The sequence below is a fragment of the Crocodylus siamensis genome, chromosome 3, assembly GCF_052110815.1.
Source record: "Crocodylus siamensis isolate JL-2025a chromosome 3, ASM5211081v1, whole genome shotgun sequence".
Lineage (NCBI taxonomy): Eukaryota > Metazoa > Chordata > Crocodylia > Crocodylidae > Crocodylus > Crocodylus siamensis.
In genome coordinates, this window is record NC_143397.1 from 82,643,531 (window position 1) to 82,664,954 (window position 21,424).

Consider the following 21,424-nt stretch of genomic DNA (forward strand, 5'->3'; position numbering starts at 1 on the left):
ATCATTTTTAAATTTTAAACTTAAATATCAATGGATATGTGGTTTTCTCTATGGCTCACATAACTTTTCAGGCCTCTCATTTACCAAACATTTAATCCTTCTTCTTTTCTTCTTCTCCCTCAGATTTGCCTGACGCTGCACAGTTGATAAGAATTATATCTTTGAGGGTCTGGTCTGCTCATGAACAGACCCTGTGTAAGATGTGGCAGGTAACAAACCATTAGTGTTCCCTGTTCAGTTTCATTGTTTCAGAAATAATGTTTGTCCCTTAGTTGAGATGCCATCCTTGTAGCTTCTTCTAAGTTGTTTTCTACCAACTTCCCTTATGCTGATTCAATAAGCTTTTTATGTACTCCTAGAATATTGTAGTAACTAGTGGCTGGTGAGTGTGGGTTGTTAGTCTAGAGATAAAGCAGTGTGCAATTTGCAATGTGTTTGCATGTCAGAGAGGTAGGCAGAACCTTGAGGAACATGGCGGGGGTAGGAAGTAAAGGCATTCTCTAGACCAGTGGTTCTCAAACTTTTTTTTCACAGACCACTTGAAAATTGCTGAGGGTCTCAACGGACCATTTAATAAACTTTTTTGGGTTCTACATATCAAAGCACACAACTCATATTTTAATATAAGTAGTCTTACCTTACAAGTACAGATATTCCTGATTGTTCTGCAACCTTTCTACGGACGACCTGAATGGAGCTCGTGGACCAGTGGTGGCCCGTGGGCCACAGTTTCAGAACCTCTGCTCTAGAGCATAGGTTAGCAATTGCATTTGCCTCCCTGAAGGCAATTCTTCTATGTGATGTAGAGTTGCTCATTTATTAAAGCTAAATTCTGAGCTTGCAGATGGGGGTATAGGTTATAGCTTATAGTCTAAAAAAAGATACCACACTTATCCAAAGAGCCTTGCCTACCTCTGAGCTTAAAGATGTACACTGATGTTCTTCATTAGAATAGGTCCACTGTGTGTCCTGGATGCCCTTATGAGTATAGCTACCTAATTTTGAATAAAGAACAAGGTAGCTCTGTCCCATAAGGCTAAAGCCATAACAGTGTATTCTCTTTACCTTAAATTCTATATTATATCCTCTGAAGACATTAGGTAATTTTGTAGTGAAATAATGTATTTTTTCAATGATTGTTCAGACATTTAGGGGTTAATAATGTCCTGTGCCTCTTGCCTTTATTTGTGCCACATTATTTCTACATTACACATTCCTTAAACAGAGTTTTTTTACTGCTGCAATTCTAAATTTTGGACTGAAAAAATATTGTGAAAATGACTTTTCATCACAGGAATGCAATACTTGGTATTTAAAAAAAGGGCTAGTGAAGAACTCTCAAATGGTGCTGAGATAATAACATCTTTCTTGGTGTTCAATGCATGCAGTAAACACATTTATATGAAGAAGTTTTCCCTTTCTTGAACCATCCATGGTGCAGTCATCCTTGTCAGTATATAGTATAGAGGTAGACACACTTGGCAAAGCTGCCAGCTTACATCTGCCCCAGTATAACAGAATCCAGGGTCAGCTCAAGAAAAAAAAATACCAAAGGTAGAACAAAGTATAGGTTATTATTAATAATAACAAAAGTAAATCTAATGAGTCAAAATAAAGAATTTAGTTGGCGGAGGTCTCCTCCACAGAGCTGATAGGTGGGGTTGGGGTTGAACAGGGTTAGATGTCCAATCCAAATTATACTGATAAGCACCATTCAGGGTTTTCTTGGTCCTCCAGCATGTGGCCAAGCTTTTGTGTAGTGATGAGATCCTGGCTTTCTGTCAGTTCTGAGAATCCATGCCAGTGCCAGAGTCCCCATCTCTGAGATCCTTAAATGTCTCAGTGGTGTTTGCCACAAACCACTGCTCAGTGCTTATGGCCCACTACAAAATCGTGGGCAGCTCCCATGGACAGGCGACATGAGAATTGCTGAAGGTCCAGGTCTTGTCTTTTACTTTCTCGTAAGAAGACTTCAGATCATTGTTTTTTTATTTGGCTCCTGATAGTGACCTTGTTCAGCCATCCCCTTAGCAATGACTTAAGAAAAGATCCTTGCTGAGCTATTGTATGTCATCTGGCAGGGTTCCTGAATCTTCACCTTTCCTTGGATGGCAAGGAGATTCAGTGCCTCTGCACTATGCCTCTGCAGGTTTTACACAAGTATACAAGACATTGAACCAGGAAGAGTACACTAGCTGTGTTTCATGGATGCTGAATCCAGAAAAATGCAACTGGAGATGTAAACTGCAAATGTATTGATCTTGACTATGCACCAGCATTAAAAAGGGGGGTGGCATCCAGTCACCATGGCCTGAAACAGAAGAGAGGTGAGTCCTGGCAGAATGACTGATGGAGGACTTCTGCAGTAGCAGGGTTCCTCTGCTTTATGCTGTACATGCATTCCTGGAAAATGGTGCGTAACTTGAATTTGCATAAAGGGAACCCACTTTACAATGTAACAAATAGGGATACGTGCTAAGACCTTGACTGTACTCACCCCCAGACCCATCTCTACCATTTTTACAAGACAATCTTGGTACTCACCAGCACAAGCACAGGGCACTATCATAGTGGGGATAGCGACTACAGAAACACGTCACAGACAATGACCGAGGAACACAGATCCACACAGGGGACTATATTTTGGTGCGTGTCAATCCCACAAGGCACCACACCAAGCAGCTGACTGTGCCCTTCCACCACACCAATCACATAAGAGTGAATTTACCTTGCATATAATGAATTTTTGGTATAAAAAGGATCATCGCATACCAGCGAATTCGCACATACAGAACCTACATAAAATGAGGGAAACCTGTACAGAAGTATCCACACAAACATTAGTGCCTATTAACTTCATATGCAGTGAGGTCACTCCAGTTTCAAACAAAACTGTAGAATATACATTACCCCACCTGTTAAAATGTACTCAAAATTGCATCATGTGAACAGCACTCATTCCAAATCATGGAAACTGAGCTCAGTGCAAATAAACAGTCCCCCTCACCAACCTTGTAGACAAGCCCTTACTGTACCTGAGTGTCTGAAACCAACTCATGGCAGTTCTGCTCCTGAATCCTAGCACTTTTACAAAGAACTGCAAATGCAAAAGACAGAAAGTCCTTCTGGAAAAGTACCAAGCATGAACTGTTAGGATTCCAACAAAGGAGTGCAACTCAGGCAATCAAACCTTCTTTTCTTTTAATTAGAAATGAGAAATGAAATTCAATTTTGGAATATGTTTTTTCATTAAAAACTATAGCTGTCTGTGTTCTGAAAAACCCTGGAGGTCTAAAGATGATATCAGTATATAAATATTCAGTGCTTCCTGCATTTTTTTTTCCAGAACAGGCTTTTTCTCCCTGTTTCAATCTCTTTGACCTTTAGAAAACAGTCATTATTTGTAGCCTGATTTTTTCAAGATGTTCTCCGGTACATATAGATGGCAGTGAATTCAATTTAAAAGTCAACTCATGAAATGCAATATAATAGTCAGAAGATAGCATTGCTTTAGGCGTCATTTTTATTAAGTGAACAGCCATTCAAAGTATTTTACCTTAGAGCATATTATATTCTATTCAAAGGAGTTTGTTTCCTTCAACTCAGCAACCAAAGCATTTTACAAGAGATATGATATTTGTACTATCCACAGGCATATGGCTAAAATGTACAGTTCACAGCTGTATTTGAGATGAGTCTTTTTCCTTGCCTTTACAAAGTATGGTATAAGGACTGATATAGTCAAAGCTCTTATTTTTTTCTTAAAGGGAGCAACACTTTAATAATTTCCCACAGAACAGCTGCAAAAATACCTGCAATCTAGCATCTGGAATTCTTAAAAGTGACTTGTGGATTTGTGGCTAATGAAACATTGCTAAATAACACTCACCATGTTGTAAAATAATACCCTTAACGGTTTATTAGCTTCTTGGAGGACAAAGCTGAAAGGTGCCCCAAGCATGTTATTCTGCTGTAATTATAAAAAATATAAAAGTTAGAAAGAAACAGTGTGAGCACTTGATTGTTCTGCAATAGAACTTGATGTGGAGACACCCCTGTGTAACCTCAAAAGGGGATTAAAGATTTTGTGGTATTAAAAAACATATTATAATAATTGGAGGCTGCAGGCCTGCTTATGAACCCCTCACTGGTGAATAACAATGAAGTTTCCCTTGATTTACATGAGAAGGCTAAAATCTACCCCTAATGTTTCGCCTAATTCCAAATTTTCAAGACAAAAATTTGGGGCTAAAAAAGTTGGTCATTTCACTGAGGGGAGAAGTAATTGGTTGCTAGCTGGGAGTAGTATGCCTGATGGGAGGGAAAAGAACAAGTAGCATAGGAACACAGCAAGGCACTGGAGTACAGGGGCAGGAGCTGCTTTTCTTTGCCCCCTGCTAAGTCAGCAGTGGGTGCGGTTGCCCCATTCGCCCCACCCTAGTTATGTCACTGGGAAGAACTAGTCCATCCAAAGGGCCATACACACACACATTATAAATATATGTATAAGTTCTAGGTAGTGTTGGAATGATGTTGTAGCCATGATGATCCAGGAAATATGCAAGAGGCAAGTGGTTTTTTTGCATGATATCTTTTACTGGACCAACTGCATGCTTGAAACAGACTGACAAGTTTTCAAATGCAGTGCCATTCTTCTTCCATTACTGTTACAAAACAGGACATGGCAAAATAGTATCTCTGATCCTATTTTCAAATAAATAATTATCTAATGCACAAAAAAAATTGTGGAAGAAAGTAGCTTTTTCTTCATAAACAATAAAATACTCTGATAACCTTGATTCCCTAAAATAAGGTCTTAGGATTTGCATTTTATTACCAAATAAGGACCAGCTGTCCTAGTCAATATTTGTTTCTGTGTGTTTTAGCCTGAGAGTTCTAGGGCAAAAATGTAGGATCTGAAGATGACCTGGAATAACAGCACTTAGGGGTACTAGGTAGAGCAGCTCAAGCAAGCTGCAGATGCAATGTCTGAACACCTATTAGAGAATTAGTGCAGCAGATTCTGGTGCCAGTACAATGGATTGTTGTAACAATTGCAGAACAGCTGTCCTAATACTCTTACTTGCTGCCAGTATGAGAAGAGCCACAACTACATGTTCTTTTTCTCCCCCCAAATCATGTACATGCTATGGCTTGGTCTGTAGCTTTGGCTAGGTCCTTAACATTACACCTCCCTTCCAGGAGTGCATAGGCTAATACGGGGTGGGCAAAAGGCAGCCCATGGGCTGGATGTGGCCCGCCAGGCCATTCAATCTGGCCTGTAGGGCCCCTAAAAAATTTAGAAAATTAATATTTATCTGCCCTTGGCTGCCTGTCATGAGGCCCTCGACGGCTTGCCAAAACTCAGTAAGTGGCCTTCTGCCGGCAATAATTGCCTGCCCCTGGGCTAATGGATGCTCCATGGTCTGTGTTTCCCCATGTTCACATGTATCTATGTCATTAGAGTACCTCTCTTTCCATATGTTTCTTTTGCTCTGCCAACTCTTGTTTAGCAGAAATTCAACATTCTCCACATTTGCCGATCTGTTCACACACCTGCAAGTAGGTATTCAGCAACATCAATGTCTATTTGCAAACTGTCATTGATGCAGTTGCACTGATTGCATCACTATTTCCATTTGTGCAGCTGGTTTCTTAAGTGGTGAAAAAGGTTTTTTTGTGACTTAAGTCAGTGAGTAGCCGTAAGTTGTTTATGTAGCAGGCGCCTTGTATCTTTAACTTGTTGTGTGCATTCTTTCTTGTTTGCAACTGATCTCATAATAGCTGTATAGCATGTACAGACTGTTCACATTAGTTTGTCTCAAGCATCTCCTAATGCATCAGCAACTCATATTCAGTGCAGGGGGAAGTCATTCTGCCTAGTCCCCTTGAACATTCTGGATTCAAAGTGCCAGCTGTCTTGAATGCTGTTACATTCACATTTCACTTAGGAGACACTAGAACTTCTCAGACTCAGACTTACAGAAAGCTGTTTATTTGACAATGTAAGCCTATTTCTGTTCTTCATTTATCTGCAAGCAAATTTTGGATTTTGACATATTTGTTCATAATCACTGAACGGCTTATACAAATGCATTTCAATCAATGGTGCTTATACCAATACATGATGATTTCACCTTATAATGTCCACTGTTTGTAATTGGCTGTTTACATGGTGATTGTTTCCATGGTGCTGTTTCAGCTGTCTGGATGGTCCCTATGTTCCAGAGTTTTCAGGATGGCCACCTAAAAATTAATGGTACAAATACTCAGGCATATATACTCAGGCATGGGTATTTCCTATACCTTTCCTCCTTGCAAACATCTTTGTGAACAACCTTTCTACTGTGATCCTTTTGGGAAAGCAAACAAAAGGAGTCATGAGAAATCAGAACTAATGTCTTGTTCTTATGCAAGTATTTTTATTTGCATTGTTTCCCAAGTTTTGGATAGTGTTGCCAAAAAATGAGAGCAAGTAGCTGGCAGAGAGAAAGAGAAAAATAGGGGTAGTAATAGTGTAGGGACGAGACAGGGAATTAAATATAGAAAGAATACAATAAATGGGAGGAGGAGGAATAAAGAAAAAATATGGATGTAAATGAATATGGCATGTATATGGTACTCACTCAGATTATTTGAGCTTTAGCTAAATATGTTCTTAAAAGTGGAAAAAGTCTTATGAGCATTCTGCAAATGGAGTAAATAAGTAAAGGGAATGAAATTGTTGCAATATGTAGATATTGAATTTTAATAGAGCACTTTTGAATTCACTCCTGTCTTCCAAATTAATTTGTGTTTTTCTTGGGCATGGACACTGTCATACGGCATAAAAACTGACTAGAGGACAGTAAACCTGGGACAATATAACCTGCAACGTGTAGAATTGCAGAGGGGATGTGCATGCATCTAATAAGCTACTACAGGAACTGGTGTTGATAAGGTATGATTTACAATGGGACAGTATGGTATATTGGGAGATAGAGGTGAAATTCTATCAGGAAAAATTTGGGATGATTATAGAAAATGTTTCCAAACAGGATGATCCAATAAAAACTGTAGAATGGTTTTTCAAGGGAAGGTCACAGAACTTATTACTAAAGACATTTACAAATAGGCGGAACAAACTACTAGAAAACTTACTGAAATAGTCTTTTACTAGAAAGGAGCACAATACCAAATAAATCTTTTCCTTTAATTTCTATGGATGTCATTGTGTTATTAGCTGCAACTACAGTCTGAGTACACTGAAAGGTAGGGTGACTTTAATAAATACTTTGGGAGTTCTGCAAAATTCAGGTCACCATGTTATCACCCTGTTACAGCCTGTGCCCTAGCATGTATTGTCCCTCTATATCAGGCTAGCTTATCTTTCCATTTCCTGACATTTTGCATTTCCTGACATTCTCTTCTGACCCCACCCAGACCCTACAAAGAAGTTAGAGAGGAGCAGTTGCCTCCAGAGGGTACACAGACTACAATTGAACTCAGGTGCCAGGAAGGGCTGCAAATACATATTATTTACAATGGCAATAAATAGAACAGGTTCATTTGTGTCCTATCTGATTATGGCCAGTATTTATGAGGATTATGGTGTGTATTCAGAGTTCTGAATACAATACTTGCACTGAAAAGATGACCTCAGCTACAGCATTTTCTTGTGGTGCTGCTGGGATGTCCAAGCTCAATCTTCTCACACTGGGGGGGCAGCAGTGTTTTCTCCTTATTCTTGAATCTCTGAAATTTAAATTCCTTTGGTGCAGAAAGAGTCTATATTTGCAAAACTTAATCAGTAACTTGGATGACTCATAGTTTGGATGTTCAACTAGAGAAATTTATAAGAAATGGATTTTCAAAGGCTGGATGCTCAGGACTTTCTGAAAATCAGGTCCTTTTGAGATGCATCAGGTTGGATATCCAAAGAAGGAAGGTACCCCAAATTATTTATCTTTTTTTTTTTTTTTTACTTTAGAAACAAAGATCTGGTTCTTCTGTCTTAACACAGAGACACTATAGTAATTAGTACAGTAAAGGAAACTACATAAGAAATTTAATTTATTTAGTGTATGTGGTTTTGGCATATTGTTTCAGCCATCTTAAGGCAAGGTCATCACCAGTATAAAGAGCTTGACGGCCACCAGGTACTAGGTAGTATAGTAAATGGACACAAGTCAGCCATGTGGAACGTAATTTGAACTTGTCCACCAGGACATTTGTTGTCATTGTGAAGGCCTCATTGGTACACGTTTGAGGTGCAATGACTCTGTCCAGTTCAAAAATGGTTAACAAGTGCCTAATAATGAGATGATGTGGTAAGAATCACATAAGAAAGGATCAGAAACTGATTCATCATTCTTAAATTCTAGCCCTTTGTTTTAGACAGAATAGAAACAAAGAGAAAGGTATATTTAGATGAGAATTTAGATGTCATACTAGCTACAAGTGCTCTCAGCTATCTTAATTCAATTTCAGGTGGACAATAAAACCCCACTTGATTCGTTTCTTTTCCTCCCTATGCCAAGAGAATTACTAAACTAAATCTAAAGGAAGTTGTCATTTTTTTTAGACTGTGAGACATTGCTGAATCCACAAAAGTTTGCAATAATTTAATTAAAACTAGCTTTTAAGTACACTTAATTAAACCACTACAAATCCTGATGCAAACACACATAACTTGATTTATAAGTTAGTTAGTATTCATTTATTTTAATTTGATAATCTAGTCCTTCAAGAATTTCTAAAATACTTGAACCATGCTTAGTGTGCTATTTAATCTATTCACTTTTTGTTTGCATTCAGTTTGGTACAATATGGGCACGTCTACATGTTGTACAGAGATAGATGATTACTGTGCCATGCGTGCAGCGCATGGTTAGATTTTGCTGCTACATTGTTATAGCTGCGCACCATAGCTGGAGATCACGTATAGACTCTGGTGATCGCTACATCGCTGTAGTGTGCCATATGGTGATGTGTAGACAGACATGCCCTAAAAGAATGAAACTCTTTAAGAAGGTGTGATAAACAAGTATGACACTGTTCTATAGCAGGTCAAATAAATAAAGGCTTCACACTTTTTTGGCGACTTGAATCCAGCTGTGTTGAAAGAGACACTCAGAAGCCTATCCAAAGTCTCTTTCCTAACTCAAATTTAAGTTGAATTGACATTACAGTAGTTTAAAGAAACCGATTTAAAAGCCAAATTAAACTTATGCAACATCCATATGTTAAAAAAAAAAAGAAGCTTTGGACAAATATTGTTAAGATTTCAACATGGAAACCAAGTTGAATAGATTTTGGATATGCTTCTGAGCTACATCTTTCATTACAGGTGCCTTCAATTTCTAATATAATAGTTGATTTCCAGGGAAGAGAGCAATAAGAGGCCAGATTAGTTAAAAGCCTTACAGACTATGTACTTTAGCTATTCATCTGTTAAAGCAGTTGTTGTGGTTACCTTAGTGATAGGTGAAACCAAGAGTAAACTGCTACTCTATTTTTGTCCCAGAGACTATGTTGTATAGAAAAGAACTCTGCTTTATCCACAAAGCCATACCTGTTTCCAAGTATCCATCAGGTTGAGAAACTCAAGACTTGCCCATTTCTGTTAGATAATATTACATCAGTCTTAAAGAGGCACATAGAGAAAATGAAACAAAGTCTAGTAAATGTTTTAGGGAATTTGCTGTTGTAAATGGTTGAAAAATTTGCAAATCAGAATAGCTTAAAAACCAGCCAACTGCTTTTGTGTGTGTATATGTGTGTATATATCCAAGAAATAACTCCCACTATATAATGTGTGTGGCTTAAACTCATCTTTGTAGTATACAGGGATGTAAATCTTATATTTAATAGCCTAACAGGTGACCAGAAATGTGTTTCTTTAACACTTACTTTTGCCATAGTCAGAAATGAAAAAGGGTGTTGATTCCTACTCTTTTCTTAGATTTGTTTTAACAACATGTGTGGTCTAGTTTGTAGTTTAGATTGGAATAGAGTTTAAAAAAGCAGAGGTCCAGTAAAGCATTGTGCAATATTCCCATGTTTACTGTATTGGATGCATTGGGTAAATACCCTCAATAATACTTATTATTTCCTATATAAATAACAATCTCTGATTTTCTGAGAATGCCAATCAATTTCTAAGTAAATATTTTAAGTTAAAAGGCAAACCTAGAAGAGAGACGTAAAATGAAAGAACTTTTGAAATAGTTTATATATGTAATTAACCCTTATAGTGCTATATATATACACAGAACTGATCTTTAATACTCTGTAATTATTAGTAATAATACCCTCCCCTCTATCTCTTCCAGCCATCACCACCTCTCACGTTTCTTATCCTCTTTGCCCTTCACAAGATTAGACCATACATGCTTCCCTCTCTTTTGACATTCCCCTATGCCTTAGTCATCAGAACATGGCCACCTCCTTAGGTTGCTTTCTTTTTGCTTCAAATCCTCACATTCTGCTAGCCCACTCCCAAAAATGAAACGATTCCTTCATATCAAAAACCAAACACTCCTTAAGCTGCAGGTTTTTTTAAAAAATAGTTGCCTTTAAATGCATACCTCAAACATACTAACAAAAATGTGAGAAAAACTGGTGTATCCAAGCAGACAATCAACCGAAGACCAAGAGTGGTTGGTTTCAGCTCTTCAGAGATGGCCAGCAGGTTTAAAGAACAGCCCAGGAGTAAAGTGGCTTTCGTATTCCCATTATTTTAAGGAAGCAGCATACCAGACCAGCATCCTAGTGAATCCTGAAGCAGACTGTATGTATGCTTCAGGGAACAACTGTAAGTCAAAGAAAACTGAATAATGCTGCCAAGGAGCAATAAGGAGTGAGCATTGATTCAAAGCGCCTCAGAGTCTCCAGACAAATGACCATGGACTTCCATCTAACCTTACGTTGTCAAAGATAAATGAAAAAAATGTTGTAGCAAAACACCCAGTTTTTCTTTTCTTTTCTTTTTTTATTTTAAAATGCATTCCCTCCCCTTCCCCAATCATTTATGACTTTTTCTCTCCTTCTCTATTCCCTATAGATAAGTATAAGTAAGCTAAGATGTAGGATAAGCTTTAACATTTTTATTTTGGTAGCAAGTTTTTGGTTTTGGATATCCACTGTTTTATATTATATAATTATTAGGTTTCTATTGATTTTTACTGTTGTATATTGTATTATTATCATTTTTGTATTGATTTTTATTGTTTCATATGGATATTGTATGGTTTAGACCTGTGTTTGTAAGTGAACCAAAGTCATGTCAAGTTTCCATTTTATATGCCAAGTCTCCATCTTGTGTCTTCTGCTCGGGCATCCCCTGTGTCGCAACTGTATGAGTCAAGTATCCCTCCCATGTAAATTGGTTCCCGGATGAATGAGCATGATTGGGAATGACTGAAATACAATGGTAGCAAGCCTCTACTGAATGGCCTGTAATGACTGGGCCATCACCTCGCATTGATTCATCCAGGAACCACGGACTTCACCCAGGAACAGAAACAAGACCAGCATTTGAAAGACAAAAGACCCTGCAGAACCAGCTACTCGCACCATTACAGACACCCAAAACTGCACATCCCTGCATGGAGCACACATGCTCAATATGCCAGGGGCTAACCCTTGCTTGGGCATGCCTCCTGTCACTAGGGTCACACAAGGTCTGCCCCTATAGAAAGGGGCAGTGAAGACAGACTCAGTGGGACTCCTTCTCCATCTGGACCAGTACCATGCCACACCACCTATCCACCCAGAGGTCCTGCCAGCGACCCCCCTCTGGACAACACCTACTGGACAAGGACCCCTTTCCAGCCTGGATAGGTAGATGTACCTACACACCTCCTCCTACAATTTGGACTCTCTCTGTCTCTCTCTCTCTCTCTGGACTTTGGACTTCCGTGGACTTCAGCCCCTGCACCAAGTCTCTCTAACCCCTGCTGCCATTGTGTGTGTGTGCGTGTGTGGGTGCAAGGGAACCAATAAGACATTGTGTCACCATCTCCCGTGTTCAATAAAACCACTGTTATTTGCAACCCTGATTTGGGTCATGTTTTACTAAATCCTAGTCCCTTCCTTATCTTAAATTACAGCTTCATTCTCTCTCTCTCTCAGCTCTAGCCCCCACCCCTCTCCACTAGTTTCCCAATCTCCTCTCAATTCCTACTGCCTTTTTCCTGTGACTAACTGCTGCCTTTCTCTGCTTTCCCACTGCCCCTGCTGTCTTTCAGTCTCTCCTGCTGCTTTTCCCGTGATTTTCTGCTGTCCATCTCTCTGTTTTCAGGCTCCCCCACATCTTCTGTAGTTGTCCCCACAACCCTTCCTGCAGCTTTCCAGCTCCTTGTGGCTGTCCTGCAGTTTTCTCCAGCAGCTGAAGCCTTTCTCCAGCTCCCAGCACCTCCTGCTGCTCTCTGCAACTTCTCTACTGCCCCAGAGCCATCCTCTGGCTCCCCACATCCAGAACCCCTCTTTAACACCCACAATTAGCCCCATTTTCCCTCTCCCCACTTACCTTTTCAGCTCCCCACTAGCTCTGGCTCCAGTCCCAGCCTCTGTGCCAGCATCCCTTCCCTGTTCTGCAGGCTTTGGGTTGTCTTTTAACCAATTAAGATCAATTAACCTAAAGCTACCCTCCAGCCTCAGCTCTTCAGCCCAGGCCCCTCTAGTCTACCAGTTCTAATCCCAGTCCTGGTGACTTTCATTTCCAGCAACTTTCACCCTCTACACTTCTACTTTCTTACCTTAACCTTTTCCCAGGTATCCCAAGTACACCAAGCACATACATACACACGTATCACAATACCCAACTTAGGAACTCACCTGTGTGTATGTGTAGGTGGATGGTAAGTGTGTAAATTAGTGAATACACATATATATACATATATAGATGTCATTGTGTGGGGTACATGAATTAGTAATCCACGTATGTGTATTGGATGTGCAGGTGTTGGTAACTGATTCTGTCTAAATTTGGTGTGTGTAGTGTGTATGGGCTTAAACTGGTGATAGGTGTGCATGAACCTAACCTGGTTATTTTGAACCTGCGTGTATCTGAGTTGCGCATGCACACACACGTGTGTGTGTGTGTGTGTGTGTGTATGTATATGGTATTGTGTGCATGATATATGAATAAGTGACCTGTGTCTAACTTTTGGGGTGTATAGAGTATGTGCTTGAATTCGTGATAGGTATGCATGTGCCTAGGCTGGTTTGGATGTGTATATGCCCAAGCTGGTAGTGTATATGTGTATGCACCTAATTAATTTGTGTGTTTGTATCTGTGCAATTGTACACCATGCCTTCCTGTCTAACAGCACAATATTGAGATCCGGAGCGTTGGCCTGACCCCTCAGGGCAACAATGTGAAGGAAGTATAACTGATGCAGCAGTGTCTGGCTTCATCTCAATAGCTTTGCAAGTTGTATGTTAATTCACAAGCATGATCATTTATCAGAACTGTCCAACTGGTAGCCCACAGGCTGCAAAAGGTTAATGTGTATGGGCTCCTGCCCAGCCATTGCTCCAACCTTTAATCCTGCTTCTGTGGCAGTGCTCGAGATCTCTAGGACAGGGCAGCATGACCAAGGGCGGCCTGGTCTCTTGCTGCAGCAAAGACCAGGCTTGATCAATGACTTGCAGCAAAGTTGCAGGTTTAAACTGTATATATAAAAAAAACCCTTCTTCAGTGTGAGAGCAGTGAAGCAGTGGAATAGACTGCCTAGAAAAGTTGTGGCCTCTCCATCACTGGAGGTGTTCAAGGCAAGTTGGATAAGCATTTATCTGGGACAACAACAGAACTAGCCATGGCTATGCTCTAGTGCAGGTATTTTCCATAGTTCTGGGCTTTGCTGATTACCACATGGGGTCAGGAAACATTTTTCTTTTTCCCTTCCTGTTGCTACATGTTAGGGGTGTTGTTTAGTTTTGTTTTGTTTTGTGTTTTCCACTTAAGTACTAAGTGTTGGCTGTGGCCCAGCCTAGGGATTGTGACTGGGGTATGCCAACACTCCTGCTGGGACTAACACCTGGAGGTTCCTGGCTAGACAGTCCCATCCTTCCACTCATGGTCAGACCAACTGATATATTTGGGGTCAGGAAGAACTTTTACCCCATGGTCAGATTGGTACGGACTCACTGTGGAGGGGGGGTTGCCTTCCTCGCTATCAAGGGGCATTGCCATCTCCCTTGGCTCTCTCTAGGGTATTTTAACAACCCTGCCGCAGCAGGACACTGACTGTTGCTGTCCCCCCCGCTTTACCTAGGTTGTGCAACAGGGTTGCCTGTATAGTTTTAGCAATCGCTTAGACAAGGATGTGTTTGCAGGGTGCTTTGGATAGGGATCATCCTGCCTCAGGGTGTTGGAATAGATGACCTCCAGAATTCCCATCCAGCCTTACTTTTCTCTGATGCTCCCATTTTTTCTCTTGATGATTCCCTGCCTTCAGAGAACCAAGATCCATAAAGAGTTACAGATAGGTCGAGGTGGAATTCACTACTACAGTGAGTTTTGAGCCACTTTTCAGCACAGAATGGAGAGTGAAGAGAAATGAAGTCTTCACCAGATAATATACTCATGGCATCCATGCCAACCAGTTTATAATGGCTCTTCTGAAATGCAGAAAAAAGCAGTAGAATGTCGTAAAAGATTTTCCCCCCCCAGGAATTATTTGGGATTTAACTTGATAGGACAGGACATAAATTTTTCTACCTCCTGTAGATACGGACTGCTCAAATGGAAATGTCACCTCTTCATGTGGGCAGGAGGCTTGTGGTGGCAGAGCGGTAAAGGTAGAGCCCCAGAATTGAGACTTCAAGCCCTGCTCTGGACTCATGCCAAAGGCTGCCTCTGTTGAGCCAACTGTAAATGAGTTATTTGTGCTAGGAGTCAAAGGTGACATGATACTAGCCACATCACTGTCGTGTATGCCTTGATGCTGCTAGGTTCAGGTGGACCTTTAAGCTGGTGTGTGGGTTTGCATGTGTGACTTTTGTATTTCTTTTCTCAGCACATTTCCAGAATAAAGTAGCTCTATAACAGAAGAAGAAGAAAATGTGAACATGAAAAAAACGTAAAAACAGATCTACCAAGAAAAAGAAGATAGCAGGTCTAAAAGTACCCAGCAGACACCCAGGAGTGTTTACAACCAATACACACATGTGAAAGACTCTCCTTTGTGACAGCCAACAGGATCTTCCAGCTTGCAATAGGCTACTATATTACTGTGCTTAGAAAACTGGTATGAAGAACTGCATGAGCTGTCAGCTCAGAAATAAAACAAGAGCATTCTGAACACACAGCAAACTCCAGAATTTTGAAAACATTTGGACTTTATTTTTCAGCTGAACCAGCTCAGAATGGAAATTAAAGACTGTTTTGTAAATGCAAATGAAGCATGGGAGTTGGGTTCATGTTTATTTTTAGAGTTATCCGATTCTGAAATCTGAAAAACTAGACATGACAAAAGCAATTTTGCTGCCAGAAAACTTGAACCCAGACAGGGACGCCAGAGAGCAGTCCCAACAGACCATGTTCCACAGAGGGAAGGTTTCTTTTCACCGTCAGAGAAGAATGTGCCTCCCCAGCCCTACTCAGGAGCAGAATTTGACCCTTAAAAACATAACACAGTCTGCTTCTCAGTCATGTTAATCTCTTGTTTTAGTTCCTTTCTTTGCTGAAGTATCGAAACCTGAATGCATTTGTAAAATTAAACAGACACCCCTACATATTTAGTTGGCATACTTTTGCAGGGTGATACCGTATGATAATTCTATTGACAAATGTATTAACTAAAAGCCCATGTTTGCTGTAGTTATTTTTTATGGAAACTGCAATCCTAAATCATTTTGGTGCTTTTGAAAATCCCACTCTACACAAAACGTAATGCTTCGTGCCTGGTAGTCACTTTGCAACCAACACAAAATTAAACCTGGTTTCAGCTCAACAGGCTGTGATCTGTATAATCTGACCCTGCTTTGGCTTTACAATGTATCTGCTGCTAAAGAAGAGGAAATTTGAGATTGGAGTGGAAGTCTCTCTACTCCCCCTACTGGAAGGAGCTCCACACAGCAACTTCCACCCTGCCTAGGACACACTCATTGAAGTCATTTGGCATTCTTCTTCCTAGGAAAAATGTCATAGGTTTGGAGAGAATCCGTTTTGCAGGCTAACACAAGGTTTGGGAACAGGTCAGAATAGAGAGCCCACACTGTGCGCAGAGGACAGCTCCATAATAACAGCCACTATTTTCAGTCTCTGACCTAAAAAAAGAAAAAAGAAAAAAAAGTCCTTCTGCATTGCATACAGAGAAGTGTGAAATTTTGCGTAACCACCTGCATTGGCCCCTCTTGTAGCCCAGGCTGCTGGGCCTGACACTCTCACACCACGACTCTCACACGCCCTGCAAGATCAGACTCACAACATGTGAATTGACTTGCCTGGCAGACAATCAATACATCGCACCTTGCAGTCTAGCTTCATCTTAATCTACCTTTCTCTCCCCAAGCTGCCTTTATGGGCTCTGGAGACATACAGGGCCTTACAAGAAAACTTCTACTAGGGAGTACATTTCCACAGTGAGTAGCACACTGTGGAAATCCCTGGGTCTGCTGAGCCCAGACTATTACCTCTGCTGCTGCAAGGAGCGGGATGTCAGTGGGAATTTATAACAACAGCAACAAACAGAGAAGGGCATTTAAGGCAAATGCAGCGATTACATTTTATAGCCAGACTACTTGATCAGCAGCTTCTTAGCATTAGGGTCTCATCGGCTTTAAAAACCAAGCAAGTGTGAGTTCTGCAGTCGTAAGCAGCAGAGCCAACAAAGCTGGGACTGCAGGAGAAACGCAAACTGAGTGTAAAAAAGACTGTTCACAATGGAGCAAATGTTTATGAATGCTTCCCGACACAATCAATCATATTGATTTCAAGCTGCATGGACCGTCTCTGATACTCCATGTACAATTCCAGACAGACAAGCGCCCATGGAGCACAGGAACCAAAGCCCCCTTTGGTGCTGGAAAAGAGATTTAGCCCTAAGTTTTGTGACAGATGGAGTTGATAGTCTCATGATGAAAAAAAGCGCCAGTTTTTGACAGGCAGCAGACACTGATGCCTCTTGTGGTCAAAGACCATGTTGCTCTGGAATTAAGGTAGCACTGACATGAAAAGAAAGCCTGACTGATGCACTGTCACCTACACACCAGTGTGTATCGTGCACTTACGTTGCATGCTACTTTCATCTGTTCAGTGTATTTTCTTTCAAGCAAAGTGTTTTGTGTAGAAGGAGAGCCCGATATGTTGACAAGTAGATTTTCCCCCTTGAGCTAAAACTGATGGGGGAAAACTTCAGCTAAAACTGATGGGTTTTGCTCAGTTAATAGAGCCTCTAAGAGCAGATCAAAGCAAGCCCTGAAGTGAGGGTCTGAGGTTATAATGAGCATCCAGCATCCTTTTGTGGATGATGGCACATCTAAAGCCCAGTGCAGGGAACCCATACGCAGCATCTTGGTGCAAATGGGCGCTTGGTTTCCAACACCAATGCAGCACCCGGCGGGACTGCTGAGGGGCCACACCCGGAGACAGCAGTCGTGGGTGCTGCTGTCAGTAAACCCATCTGCTCCCACCCCACTGAAGCCCACTGCCTGGTAGAGATTTCAGCAGGAGCTTTGCTGCCACCGCCATCAGTGGGAGCCCGAGGGCTGCAAGTCACTCGGGACAGAGCCCTTTCTTTCCGCAAGGTTTTGGGGAGCACGTCTCCCCCTTCTCTCTGGGGAGGAGAGGGAGGCATCCCCGCTACGTGGCCAGCTGCGAGTCAGCCCGTCTCTCTGGATCCCCTTCGCTGACACCAGATCAGGGGGATCCTAAGCCCAGGAGGCTTGCAGCCCACCCCCTCCCTCGCCTTTCTCTCCTCTGGTACAAACCAGCTGCAAAGTTGCTCCCGGCTTTTGTGCGGCGGAGCCTCCTTAATGGGAGGAGGGGCTCCTCGGGGGCTGCTGTCAATCTCCTTAAGCCTTTCCTTTCAAGCGCTGAATGCGAGCTGCCCACCAGCTCCAACCCCCTTCCCCTTTTCTGCAGGAGATCGTAAAGAGAGAGGGAGGGAAGGGGGGGGGGAGTTTCAACAACAGCCCGGGCCAATGGCGAGTGGCGGCGCGGGGAAAAGGGGCCGAGCGAAGGGAAGGGAGAAGCGAGGGGGGCGGCAAGGAGAAAGGGTGAGAGCGCCGGCCGGGGGCTGTGCGGGAGGGGAGGAGCGTTGCTAATTTGGGGGGGGGGGTTGTTTGCTTGGCCATGCATGCGGAATGAGGCCGCGCCGCAGCACGCCGCGCCGGCTCGGGGGCCACTTTTGTATTTAAAGCCACGCCGGCGAGGGGGGCCGAGAGCTTGTGGACCACGGAGAGCAGCCGCCGGCGCGGAGGAGGAGGAGAGCCCCCAAGCTTGCTTCTCCCCCCCCCCCCCCCGCTCCTTCCTTTTCTCTCCCCAACTCCTCCCCGCCGGGCCAGAGAGGCCGAGCGCGCGCGGGGGAGCTGCTCCCGGCCGAGGAGAGCGCGCCCGGCGCCGGCATGTGCGGGGATGCTGCGGAGCCGCGGCTGAAGGCGGCCGGGCGGTGACCGGCCGCGGGAAGAAGCAGCAGCAGCGGCCGCCGCGAGGAGGAGGGGGAGGATGCGCCGCAGGGGCGCGAGCTGCCGCCGGAGCCGCTGATTCCCGGCGCTCGGCGTCCCCGGCGGGGGCCGCGATGCCTCGATGAGCGCCGCGCCGCCCATGCCCACGGGCTCCCCGGGCCGCCGCCGCGCCTCCGCCGTCCGCCGCCGCTGCCGCTGCTGCCGCCGCTCCCGCCCGCCATGGGCGCAGCTCTGCTGGGGCTGGCGGTGCTGCTGGGCGCCGCCGCGCCGCCGCCGCTGCAAGGCCGGCGGCTGATCTGCTGGCAGGCCGTGCTGCAGTGCCAGGCCGAGCCCGACTGCAGCTACGCCTACAGCCAGTACGCCGAGGCGTGCGCCTCCGTGCTCCTGCCGCCGCCGCCGCCGCCGCCGGGCCCCGCGGCCGCTGCAGCCGCGGCCGCCTCCTCCAGGCGGCGGTGCCCGAGCCACTGCATCTCGGCGCTCATCCAGCTCAACCACACCAGGCGGGGCCCGGCGCTGGAGGACTGCGACTGCGCGCAGGACGAGACCTGCCGGGCCACCAAGCGGGCCATCGAGCCCTGCCTGCCGCGCACGGGCGGCCCCGGCGGGCCGGCGGCGGGCGGCGGCGGCGTCATGGGCTGCACCGAGGCGCGGCGGCGCTGCGACTGGGACAGCCGCTGCAGCCTGGCGCTCAGCCGCTACATGGCCTACTGCGGCAAGCTCTTCAACGGGCTGCGCTGCACGGCCGAGTGCCGCGCCGTCATCGAGGACATGCTGGCCGTGCCCAAGGCCGTGCTGCTCAACGACTGCGTGTGCGACGGGCTGGAGCGGCCCATCTGCGAGTCGGTCAAGGAGAACATGGCCCGCCTCTGCTTCGGCGCCGACCTGGGCGGCCCCGGCCACGGCCCCGGCGGCGCGGGCAGCAGCGGTGGCTCGGACGGCGCCGCCGACGACTACTACGACGAGGAGTACGAGGACGAGCCCGGCCCGCGCGGCAAGGACGAGCCCGACGAGCCCGGCCCCGACTTCGGCTTCCCGCACTCCACCGACCGCGCCGCCCGCCCCGCGCTCGCCCGCCTCCTGCTCCTCCTGCTGCTCCTGCTTCTGCCCGGGAGGCTGCTCTAGCGGCGGGGACGGGGATGGGCTGGGGCATTTGTGCCTGGATCCGGACCTTCCTCTCGGCCCCTGGGGCCCCTCCTGGCTCCGGGCTTCTCCCCTCTCTCCTAAGGCTTCTTCCCTCCTTCGCACCCAGAGATCCCCTCCACCCCCCACCCCTGCGGGCTCTCTCCCCCCGACCCCCATCTCTCTCTTCCTCTCTCTCCTGATCCCCTCCACCTAAGCCCCCATGCCGGCCCTTGCCTCAGCACACACACACTAACATCGGCCCCAGCCCTGGTGCAGGCTCTTCTCTCAGACACACACACACACCCAGCCCCCCTACCCCAACACTGGTGCTATCTCTTCTCTCAGACACACACGCACAGTCTCTCCCTCACCCCAACACATGCTGTCTCTTCTCTGACGTACACACACAGTCCAGTCCCCCCCCTCACCCCAGCGCTGGTGCTGTCTCTTCTCTCAGACACACATGCAGTCTCTCCCTCACCCCAACACTGGTGCTGTCCCATCTCTCAGACACACACACACGGTCCCCCCCTCACCCCAACACCGGTGCTGTCCCTTCTCTCAGCCTTACACATACACAGCGGCCCTCTGTCACGCCAACACACATGCACACCCTCCGCCCCAGCACAGGCAGGGGCTCTTCTCTCAGCCTCAAACACATGCATGCACATGCACTTCTCCCAGCTTCGTGCACACATACACACACATCCCGTCCGCCCCAGCACCGGTGGGGACTCTTCTCTGGGCCTCACACACATACAAACACCGCCCCCCCCTCCACCCCAGCTCCGGTGCAGGCTCCTCTCTCAGCCTCCCCAAACACCCGCTTTCAAATCCCATTGTGATGCTGATGACCCCCAGTTCATGGGCCTGGTGAACCAGCCGCTGGGTCTTGTGTTGTGTTTTGTTTTGGTTTTTTTTGCCTGGGAGTGAAAAAAAGAGAGGAAGGAGGGAAGTGTCCAGGACTGGATTCTCGTTATTGTTATTGTTACCGTTTGGGTTTGTTCTTAAGAGTGTGCACTATGCAATTTGCTCCCCCCACCCCACCCCCCAGCTTGTGGCAAGCAGCAGGCAAATGAATTTAAAAGAGGAACTGTTAGCAAAGCTACTGTAGGTTCATTAGCACCCCACCAAAAACAAGCAGCAAGAGTAATGTGCTGAGAGTTGCTTTGGAGCATTTTGACATGTAGGTGAGAAGGAGGCGGGTGACTGCCAAAACTACTGCCTTTAACTGCTCCGGAGTAGTCAACAACTTGATCTCAAGTACCAGTCTCTGCATCACCATTCATAAAAGTCACAGTGATGCCTGAAAGAGGATTACATTTCAATTGTCTTTAATTAGCTGGAAAAAAAAAGTTCTGAATGAATTCGGTGGCTTCGCCCTCTCCCCCTCCCCACCCCCCCAGCCTCACATGCATCTTCTTCCATAACAAAAGCCTGCCAACAAACATTTCTTCCTTCTCAACTAAGGACAGAAAAATGCTGATTTCTTTCCAGAGTTGTTGGCTATACTGAACAATGCAAGTTTTGTTTTAAAAGAGCTCTGCACTGCCATCTTTGAAAGACACTTTTTAAACTCAAGAACTTGTATGTACAAATATCCTGAGAAGTTATATTGCCTCTAGTCATATCAGGGTTGCTGACCTCTGGTAAATCTTATATAAAATGTATTTAAAACTGGGATTTG

General features: G+C 44.8%; 1 protein-coding gene and 1 long non-coding RNA gene across 2 annotated transcripts; one reads left to right on the top strand and one right to left on the bottom strand.

Moving 5' to 3' along the window:
- Positions 1–851: 851 nt before the first annotated feature.
- On the bottom strand, positions 852–5,499 carry LOC149868464 (uncharacterized). The gene is made up of 3 exons (XR_016441258.1): positions 5,470–5,499; positions 3,890–3,970; positions 852–2,311 (listed from the first exon to the last, which is right to left on the bottom strand). It is a non-coding gene; the product is annotated as an uncharacterized LOC149868464 (long non-coding RNA).
- Positions 5,500–18,691: 13,192 nt separating this feature from the next.
- On the top strand, positions 18,692–19,872 carry GAS1 (growth arrest specific 1). The gene has a single exon (XM_090038622.1). The coding sequence runs from the start codon at positions 18,835–18,837 to the stop codon at positions 19,735–19,737; it is 903 nt and encodes a 300-aa protein (XP_089894748.1). The 5' UTR covers positions 18,692–18,834; the 3' UTR covers positions 19,738–19,872.
- Positions 19,873–21,424: the final 1,552 nt, after the last annotated feature.